The sequence below is a fragment of the Helianthus annuus genome, chromosome 12, assembly GCF_002127325.2.
Source record: "Helianthus annuus cultivar XRQ/B chromosome 12, HanXRQr2.0-SUNRISE, whole genome shotgun sequence".
Classification (NCBI taxonomy): domain Eukaryota; kingdom Viridiplantae; phylum Streptophyta; class Magnoliopsida; order Asterales; family Asteraceae; genus Helianthus; species Helianthus annuus.
The window spans coordinates 2716861-2727975 of record NC_035444.2 but is presented as its reverse complement, the minus strand read 5'-3'; the positions used below and the strand labels follow the sequence as shown (position 1 = coordinate 2727975).

The 11115-nt window shown below is 37.8% G+C and overlaps 1 protein-coding gene across 1 annotated transcript; it reads left to right on the top strand.

The window, feature by feature from the left end:
• Window positions 1-8963: 8963 nt before the first annotated feature.
• Window positions 8964-11115, top strand: LOC110893799 (polyol transporter 5). The gene is made up of 2 exons (XM_022140930.2): window positions 8964-9183; window positions 9591-11115. The coding sequence occupies exons 1-2, from the start codon at window positions 9105-9107 to the stop codon at window positions 10961-10963; spliced, it is 1452 nt and encodes a 483-aa protein (XP_021996622.1). The 5' UTR covers window positions 8964-9104; the 3' UTR covers window positions 10964-11115.

Sequence of the window (11115 nt, the reverse complement as noted above, 5' to 3'; positions counted from 1 at the left end):
AAGCAGTTTTGACGTCCATCTGATGCAGCTCTAAATCAAAATGAGCTACTAGGGCCATAACGATCCTTAATGAATCTTTACGAGAGACAGGTGAAAACGTCTCTTGATAATCAATTCCCTCTTTCTGAGTGTAGCCCTTTGCAACCAATCTCGCTTTATAGCGTTCAACGTTCCCATTCGGATCTAGTTTTGTTTTGAACACCCATTTACAACCTACAGGTTTGACACCGTTGGGTAATTCTACCAAATCCCAAACGTCATTTTTCTTCATGGATTCAAGCTCATCAATCATTGCTTTGTTCCATTCAGAAGATTGATCACTGCTAATGGCTTCATTATAAGAGATAGGATCATTTAGCTTTCCAGCATCCATTTCAGTCAGGTAGGTAATATAATCATCCCAATTAGTAGGCCGTTTTTGCCTAGATGACCTCCTGAGCTGATTTTCGGGTTGAGCGTTGTCTTGGTTTTGAGCGTTTGATGTGCCTTCGTTATGAGGTATAATGGGTTCTGGTTGTGGAGTTGGAGTTTGTGCAGTGGCTTCAGGTGCAGTTGCATGTGGTACAAGAGGAGTAAACGGAGTAATGGTAAGCGACGAGTCTCTCCCCCCCGCGTCTTGTACTTCTTGCAATTCTTCATAAGGGTTGGTACTGCTCCCACTGACCTTGAAATCCTCCAGGAACGCAGCACGCTTGGTTTCAACAATACGGGTGACATGGGAAGGACAATAGAAACGATAACCCTTTGAATGATCGGGATACCCGATAAAGAAGCAGGTAACTGTTTTAGGGTCAAGTTTCCTTAGGAAAGGATTATATAATTTTGCTTCAGCAATGCAGCCCCATACTTTCATATATTTAAGACTCGGTTTCCTTCCTGTCCAAAGTTCATAAGGAGTTTTAGGGACAGACTTAGAAGGAACTCTATTGAGTATATGAACAGCTGCTTTTAACGCTTCAGTCCAGAGGAATAATGGTAAATTAGTGTTGGCTAACATACTGCGCACCATGTTCATAAGGGTACGATTTCTTCGTTCAGCGACACCATTCTGCTGAGGTGTACCAGGCATGGTGTATTGGTTCACAATCCCCTGGCCCTTACAAAACTCATAAAATGGACCAGGAGCTTGACCCACATCAGTATGTCTTCCATAATATTCACCACCTCTGTCTGATCTCACAACTTTAATCTGACGATCTAATTGCTTTTCAACTTCAGCTTTATAATCTTTAAAAGTTGTAAGAGATTCAGACTTTTCCTTTATAAGATACAAGTACATGTAACGAGAATAATCATCAATGAAAGTGATAAATGAAGTATGTCCTGTGATGCCAGCGATTTGATAGGGACCACTAATGTCAGTGTGAATGAGTTCTAATAAATTAGAGCTCCTAGTGGCACCTTTCTTATTCGCTGATGTCATTTTGCCTTTAAGACATTTGACACATGTTCCAAAATCAGTGAAATCGAGAGGAGGTAAGACTTCATCCTTTACGAGACGATTTAATCGTTCTCTTGAGATGTGGCCTAAACGTTGATGCCACAACATAGATGAAGTCTCTAAGTCTCGAATTTGTTTCTTTTCCATCTTTGTGAGTGATTCATTAATATTATATGACAACAAAGATTTGGAAAAATTATCATCTAGTTCTAATCTATAGAGACCACCATCCAGAATGCCAGTACCATAAACAACGGAATCATAGAGAATAGAGAGTTTGCGATGACCATGAGAAACGACAAAACCGTCCATGTCTAACTTTGGTCCTGATACAAGGTTCCGAGTTACCTCAGGAACATATAAGGTATCATAAAGTTTAATACATAAACCAGTTTTCAAAAATAATTGTAATGTTCCTATGGCCTTCACTTCTAATTCCCGATCATCCCCAACTTTAAGTGTTCTTTGGTTTCTTCCCAGCTTCCGGATTGTAAGGAATCCCTGAAGTGAATTTGTTACATGAACCATAGAACCAGAATCAAACCACCAAGAATTAGCAGGAACATTTAAATTAAAGGACTCAAGTATCATGAAAAAATCGTTACCTTTCTTAGCCAGCCACTCCTTAAAGTCAGGGCATTCCTTTTGCTTATGTCCTGTTTTCTTACAGAACTTGCAATAGGGTTTGCCTAAGGAGTTCTTAGAGCTGGAAGGTGCACTTGTATTAGGATTTGGATTTGGCTTTTGAACCTTAGAAGCATCCTTTCTTTGATAAGAGTTCTTCCTCTTCTTTGAGCTGGAAGTGGTGAAGTTAGCAACATCAGTAGTGCGATCCATCTTCATACGCTCTTCCTCCTGCACGCACATAGCGATCAGCTCACTCATCGTCCATTTGTCCTTCTGAGTGTTGTAATTGATCTTGAAAGCTTCATAGGACGAAGGAAGCGAAGTGATGATGAAGTGAACGAGAAAACCATCACTGATTTCCATCTCTAGGCCCTTCAGCTTATTGGCCATATCATGCATCATCATGATGTGTTCGCGAATGCCGCTCCTCCCATCATACTTAGTTGTCACCAGCTTGAGGATAAGAGTGCTAGCGTGTGCTTTTGATGTTCCCTTGAATTGATCCTCCACAGAAGCCAGATAGGTTTTAGCATTTTCAGAATCAGGAATGGCCCCTCTGATTGAGTTATGAATGGATTGCTTCATGAACATGAGAGACATGCGGTTACACCTAGTCCATTTATCATGGACTATCTGCTCAGCAGCAGTACTTGTAGCGGTAAGGTCCGCTGGCTTATTCTCTCTTAGAGCATAATCAAAGTCTAGCAATCCTAGAGTAAGCATGAGGGCATCCTTCCATTCAGCAAAGTTATCACCAGTCAAAGGTGGAATCCCGCAATTGGGTGCTGGTAGTGGAAATAAGATGAGCAAGTTATGATACAAAAGAAGAAATCCTAATGTGATCTAATGGGCTTGTTACACTAAGGCAGGCATAAATAATGACCATTATAATTATGAAGTTGTGATAATGTCCATTACTAACATCAAAATAATAGACTTAGTAAAATTCTACTTAAGCGAAGACAAATCAGCTTTGGCCAGAAGTGTAATCATTTAAGTATGTGTGCAAAGCAATCATGACAAATCAGCTTTGGCCAGAAATGAGATAATCACTTTAGTTATGCACTTGTCAAGCATGCTAAACATAAATGAATTAAATCAGCTTTGGCCAGAATTAAGACATTTCACGTTTGTAATGCATACTTAACATAGCCTTTTATAATACTTGAACAATAAATAGATGTATTAAATCAGCTTTGGCCAGAATTAATACATCAGAAGCTCATCCAAGTTAAGCTATTTTGGTTTTGTAAAAAAAAAAGTTATCTGATTCTGATTAATGAATTAAGTATTAACAAAACCAAGTATTTAATAGCAAACCACCAAGTATTTTTAGTTCACATTTAAACAGCTTAAGTTTTGAGATTTCGAGTCATGGTCTCGAGTCGCAACCTTAGTCTCGAGTTGTGCTGTTATGGTTTCGAGTCGCAACCTTAGTCTCGACTAATCACGTTATGGTTGCGAGTCGCAACCCCATGGTCTCGAGTAGCAACCTCATGGTTGCGAGTAGCAACCTCATGGTTGCGAGTAGCAACCTCATGGTTGCGAGTAGCAACCTCATTAACAGGTGTTTTGTGATAATAACTGAAAACTCGAAATTTAAGGGATTGTGGGATAATGTTTCCTGTTTTAATGCTGATCTAAACTTATCAAAAGATTTCGTAATAATAACTGATTATCTTTTAACAGTTTTCGAAATTTCAATAGATAAAATAAAGATCAAAACAGGAAAAACACCCACTAATCTAAATTATATTCCAAATCTTAGGGAATTTTCGAGTTTTCTTAGAACCTTATGATGAACCCTAAAAAAAAATAAACATAATTCTGGGTTTCGAAATCTAGATTTTTAAGATTTTGTTAACAGATTTCGGATACTAGGTTACCCATTAAGATTTCGAGTCAATTTATCATTCAATTGATTTCCGAAAACAGGGATTTCGGTAACAGGACTCGAAACAGTTTTGATTTTTATGAACTTTCAAAAAAACAGTTTTCCAGATTTTTGATCCCAGAATAATGGATACAAAACCAGAACTGATTAATCAACATATGCTCTGATACCACATGTTGGATCAGTTCTGTTTAAACATAATGGAAAACATGAATAATACCTGTTACAGCAGATAACCCAGCAGAGAATCCAGTCAGGGATGCAGCCATCGAGTTAGTCATGATTGTTAGGATGATCTGGTTCCTCCTTAGGGTGTAAGTTATGATGGTGATGAAACCGAAACTAGGGTGAGAATCGGTTATGGGGAGAGAGCCGAATTCTTTGATGTTATGAGGGTTGTGATTGTGTAATGTGTGTAACCCTTTAACTCTCTAATAAGCCCCTTATTTATACACCCAAGAGGAAACCCAATTAGTTAATAAGGGTAATATGGTCCATCAACAATTACCAACTAATTATTAATAGGTTAATAAATATATTTTGATCTAATATAATATAAATGATTATATAGGCTACAAGATTAAATATTACATTTATATATTTAATCTCACAAATACACCTATTGAGCAAAGTTATTTAGTTAATTCTAAAATTGATAAAGATCAAAAGTTTTTGAAAAATATAACAGGGTTTCAAAAGTTGATTGGTAAACTTATATACTTGTCCTTAACAAGACCAGTTATAAGTTATACAGTTCAATTTTTGAGCCAGTTTATGCATAAACCAAGTGCGGTGCATTTAAGTCTTGCTTTGAGATTGTTAAGGTACCTGAAACAAAGTCCTGGAAAGGGTCTGAGTTTTAAAAAGGGTTTAAATCTTGATTTGCTTGGATATGCTGATGCTGATTGGGCTAAATGTTTATCTGCTAGAAAATCAGTAACTGGGTATTGTATTTTTTTGGGTGAGTGTCTTGTTTCTTGGAAAAGTAAGAAACAAAGCACTGTTTCCAGGTCTACAGCAGAAGCAGAATATCGTGCTATGTGTTCTGCTACATGTGAGATTATGTGGTTGAAAAACTTACTATCTGAGTTATCTGTTAGTTGTGCTTTACCTGTATCTTTGAAGTGTGATAGTCAGTCTGCTATGTCAATAGCAGCTAACCCAGTTTTTCATGAAAGGACTAAGCACTTTGAACTGGACTTACATTTTCTAAGAGAACAAGTTTCAAATGGTATTGTTAACCCAGAAAAAGTTGACTCAGAAAGTCAACTTGCTGATATTTTTACTAAGGGACTTGGTGTTGAACAACATGCTCAATTTTGTGAGAAGTTAAAGTTAGTAGATTTGTTTAAGCCAAATGAATGAAGGGGGGGGGGGGTGTTAAAAGTTGTTATTTATTGTTCTTCATTCATTGGGCTTATGTATGTTGTTGTATTGGGCTCATGTGTTATCTGGTCTTATAAATGGGCTCGTGGTTATGTTTGTTAGTTGGTTATTATTGGGCTATCTTGTTTGTTAGCCTGGTTGTTACTGTAACAAATATCTTCAGGGTTCTAATTGTAACTTTGAGGGCTGTTTATCTTTCCGGAGCATACTTGAAGGGTTAAAGTGGAAATTGTGAAGTTTCAAGATATAAAAGGAGATCTGCTGATCATTATTGTACTTGTAACCATTTCATCTTGTTCTGCTAGGGTTTCAGTCTTCTACGGAGATTTGTATAAATAATCTCTCATCTGTATCTGAGAGATTGTTCTTGTTGGTTGTTGTACTGTTGTTGTTGATGATCATCAGTGGATGATCATCATCTGTATTTCTGTATTCTGTACTTTGTATCAGATCTTACTATTGTAAGATCTTCTGGGTATTTTGGGGGGAAATCTTTTTGGTTTGGGTTTATAAGATTTTGTCACCGTTTTTGTCGCTATTTCTTGTGGTTGATTGTGTTGTTATTTGTTTCATAAAATTTTACATTTACCAATAGACCCTTATATTAAAATTAAATGCAAATATTAAATGAAGTAAAATGAAGCATTATTATTGGTTGAAACTTCTTCTTTTTTCTTCTTAAAAAAAATTCTTCTCATTTGAACCCTCCACTATTTGTATATTAGTGTAAAACTATTAATTTTATGCCTTACTTAAAAAAGCCGTCCTTTTTTGCGCAGGGTTGTTAAAACATTTCCAACTTTAGTTATATAAATAGTGAAATAAAGATAACATCTTGTTAGTTAAAATAGAAGTTATTAACTTGATGATTCAGTTATCTGAATCTGTTTAAGATTGTTGTGGTTTGGGTTGGGTCGACCCGCAAACACCTTTTCGTTTCGTTGAGCTTTATAATTGGTTAATATCAATAAAGAAGGTTATACATTTTGATAGATTTCCAATCCGTTGACTTCACTCTGGGCCGAGAACTATGTCGACGCCTTTGCATCTTTTTATTTGACCGTCACTAAGGATGAGGTTATTTTGGCTATCACGACATTACTCGAGTATAATGCTCAACTGAGTGTCAAAGATAAGGTAATTTAGTCATTGACGCATGTAGTGTAAGGGTGGACAAAAAAACCGGGCATTAAAAAAACCGGTTTCATATATGAACTACTTGTCGGTTATTTATTGGTTTCATACCATCTGGTCTGAAACCGGTTCTAACCCACTTTTATCCTACCTGAACCGATCAAAACCCGAAAAAACCCAAAACCGGAAACGAAAAAAACCCGATCACATTCTCTTCAAAACCCGAAAAAACCCAAAACCGGAAACGAAAAAAACCGGAAGCTATTATTATAATACCCGGTTTTTTTATCCTCTTGACCAAACCCGAAACCGGTTTTGAAAAAAAAAAAACGGTTTCGGAAAAAAAAAAGACGATGGATGAGGATGAAATAGAATGATCATATAATTAGTGGGCCTGCTTGATGCCAAAGACGGAGAGACGTAGGCCCCGTGGTTTAAGAGTTGGGCCTCATACTAATATGGGCTTGCTTGGCTATCTAAGAACACTAGATTACCCTTTGCTTTATAGTTTGAAATATAAAAAGTTAAGTAAAATCTTTAAACTTTTTTTAATCAAGAAATAATATCATTAATTAATTAATTTCCTTTTATTCATGAACAACCATTTTAGTTTAGTTATAAGTAGAGGTGCACAATTCGGGTTTTTTTAAGAACGGGAACCAGGTCCGAGTTTGGTCAACAAAGTCAACAACCAGTTCCGGATACGTTCGGGTTTTTGACCAGTTTGGCCGGGTTTTGGCTGGTTCGGGTCCGGGTTTTGACCAGATAGAGGTGGAACCGGTTCCAGTGATTCTGGTTCGGTTCCTTTTTCTAGACCCGAGTCTAGAACTGGTCTGCACCCACGGGTCAGGTACGGTAGGAATCAGGTTCAGGTCAGGTGTTCCTAGTTAGGTCCGGAACTGCGACTTGCGATTACTAAAACACTGATTAGATCTTATAACTAGGTTCTATCATCGCATATTAAATTCCAGCAAACACACTTGTAAAGGCTTTTCCCACTTCTACCCCTACCCCTGGTATCTCATGTAAGATCGTGATTGGTGGTGGAACCAGTCCATTAAATCATGGGTATCCAATTTTTTTTTCCGTGCAATCATACAATATAAAAAAACGACAATAAATAATCAAGTAAAACAAATGCCTAACTAATTGGGCCACAATTTCAATCATATTATTAATAATTTGGGCAATTGGGCCACTGTTTCAATCGGGCTCCCTTATTCTACAAGTTTGGGTTGGTTAGAGTATCCTTATATTATTTTACAGGTATCTTTGATATGATTTCAGAAAAAAAATACACTATGAATACGCACTTGAGCCGTCGCCCGTGCTATGGCTGCTAAACCATTACGTCCACCCCTGTTGGTAAGACGTTAAATATGTCATATGGTATATATACACAACTGTCACTTGAAACAAATAGACAACACTCCATAATAAGATATCATAATTGTGTCACCAACCTTTATGGATGGATTTTGAAAAGATGTGAAGTGTTATCAATAAGAATAAGTTTATTCATGTTGACCCACCTCAAGATGAATGAGGTAATTAATGAAAAAATAACGCAAATGACCTTAATATTAATGGCCAAATGTATTTCCAGTCACTTTTATTAAAAAATGTTAAAAAACTTTATTAAAAAAATTATGTATTCAATACAATTAGGTAAGAAAATAAGGAATAGCTATTAGGAGGAAAAGAGGAATCTTGTTTTCATTTTTCTAGAAAGTCTACTATCACTCTCTAATTAAACCCAAGTCACAAAAACTCGTAGCTATTCCTAAAATTACATCAATGTTCGACATGTGACTAGAATACTCAATCATATACAAAGAAACACATTTATACATACCATATTTCGCTAGGCTACATGCCCTTTCTTCGCTTTTCTTTTTCTAGTATTTTATAGGATAGATAGTAAATACACAAATACCCGCACACTACGAGATTGAAACAAGCCCTTTGTTTCTTATTTTCTTATTTAAACGGTATTTCTAGGATAACTTATTAAATACACAAATACCTACATAGTTCATAATTTGAACTCTTAACATTTTGATCGTGAAACACACCATTTAACCACCTTGATATCCATTTAGGTGTGTTTATACACATATTACATTACATTACATTAAATCATATTATATTAGATCATGTTATATTATATAACGTTATATTATATCAACTTACATTATATGACGCTATATTATATCCTATTAAATTACATTACATTACATTTAATCTTAAAATTGAGAGCCGAGTGTTACTCTGGAAGCAGTCTCTCCATCTCTAAGGATAGAGATAAGGTTTGCATATATTTCACTCTTCCCAAACTCTGTCAGTAGCTTTGCGATTTGTGAGATTTACTGGGTCGGGTTGGGTTGGGCTTGGTGGTGGTTGTTGTTAATATTAAAATTGACTAATATTTGTTGGATATTTTCACCATGCACCTCCATTCATTCCTCACCACACGCAACACAAATACTGAAACTAGAAACTTGAAACGCCTTAAATGTGTGCAGATAAGATGCAAATCACATCAAAACAAACATCATGCAAATTTGTTCATAACCCAAACAAAATCCCCCTATTCTCCCACCCTCTTGACCCTTCACTTCCATGGGAACCTCACACATCAACAAGTATGCTCTTGCCTGTGCTCTCTTAGCCTCCACCAACTCCATTCTCTTGGGTTATGGTAAGCAAATCCCACCTCAATTTCCATTTTCAAACACAATTGTATCACTAATTAAAGCAACAAAGCTCTTCAAGTCACAATTTTTCTTCACACCCACTAAATTAGGTTCAAGGTTTAGCAGAAAGCACCCATTTTTTTTAACACCCAGTTCATCAATTATGAAAATTCAGTTGAAAATTTGATTTTGCAAACAGTGTCCACCAACTGTTCGACGAAATGTCTGTGTGCAGATATTGGGGTAACGAGTGGAACAGTGCTATTTATCAAAGATAACTTAAAGTTAGGTTTGAGATTGAGTAAAAAGTACCGATTTTAATAACACTGAATTTATAAATTTTTAGAATTCTGTTGAAAATTTGATTTTAAAACAATGTCTACCAACTGTTCGATGAAATGTCTGTGTGCAGATATTGGTGTAATGAGTGGAGCGGTGCTATTTATCAAAGATAACTTAAAGATCTCATCAACCCAAGTGGAAATTTTAGTGGGTTCACTAAACGTATGTTCTTTAATCGGATCTTTCGCCTCCGGCAAGACTTCCGACTGGATTGGTCGCCGGTACACCATCGTGCTAGCAGCCGGAACGTTTTTCATCGGTGCATTACTCATGGGGTTCGCTACAAACTTCGGGTATTTAATGGCCGGAAGAGTGGTCGCCGGAATTGGCGTTGGGTACTCGCTAATGATCGCGCCGGTGTACACCGCAGAATTATCTCCGGCGATGACACGTGGCCTCCTCACATCACTCCCTGAAGTGTTCATCACATTGGGGATTTTGTTAGGATACATTGTGAATTATGCATTATCCGGGCTACCGGAAAACGTGAATTGGCGGTTGATGGTCGGACTTGCGGCGGTTCCGGCAGTGGGGATCGCCGCCGGCGTGATGTTCATGCCGGAATCGCCACGGTGGCTTGTTATGAAGGGTAGGGTGGATGAGGCTAAGAGAGTATTAAACAAGACATCAGATTCTGAAAATGAGGCCCATTTGAGGTTGGAGGAAATTACCAAAGCTGCCCTTGATGCGGTCACGTGGGACCCACGTGCCGGCGGTTGGAGGGGTCAAGGTGTTTGGAAAGAGTTGTTGACGCCATCGCCGGCGCTCCGGCGGGTTCTTATTGCGGCCATCGGGATCAACTTTTTTATGCAAGCGTCCGGCAACGACGCGGTGATTTACTACACGCCGGAGGTTTTCAAAGCCGCCGGAATTCGACACCGGAAACAACTTGTTGGGGTTACTATAATCATGGGCTTAGCCAAGACTTCTTTTGTTTTGGTATCAGCCTTTTTTTTGGATAAGTTTGGTAGGAGGCCCTTGTTGTTATTGGGCTCAATAGGTATGGTTATTTCCCTAGCTGGGTTGGGCCTTGGGTCAAAGTTTTTGGAGCACTCAAGTGACAAGCCCACGTGGGCTATTGCGTTGTGTGTGGTGGCGGTTTGTGCTGACGTGTCATTCTTCTCGATTGGGCTTGGGCCCATAACGTGGGTTTACACGTCGGAAATATTTCCAATGAGGTTACGTGCTCAAGGGTCGGGTCTAGCAGTGTCGGTGAACCGATTGGTGAGCGGGGTTGTGTCGATGACGTTTCTTACGATATCGAGTAAAATAACTTTTGGAGGGATGTTTTTCGTGTTGTCGGGAGTTATGACCGTTGCGACGGTTTTCTTTTATTTCTTTTTGCCGGAAACAAAAGGCAAGAGTTTGGAAGAAATGGGAGCGTTATTTGAAAGAAAAGATACCGAAGGTAGTAAGGCAATTGAAATGAGTGAAAGAGAGTAGAGTAGAATATTGAAATATAAGTGTGTAGTGTGTAATTGTCTTCTGTAATGGTACTATATTGTCAAGTTTGAATAGTTTAGGGCCATATCTGCTTATAACTAAAAATTATAGGACCTATAAGTGTTTGATCTATTCATCCCTTAGAATTATCA

Bases quoted from the DNA above. Each gene is read 5' to 3' on its own strand.
- LOC110893799 (XM_022140930.2), top strand. From the start codon at position 9,105: ATGGGAACCTCACACATCAACAAGTATGCTCTTGCCTGTGCTCTCTTA. The intron at 9,184-9,590 runs GTAAGCAAATCC...GTCTGTGTGCAG, and splicing joins CTCCATTCTCTTGGGTTATG to ATATTGGTGTAATGAGTGGA.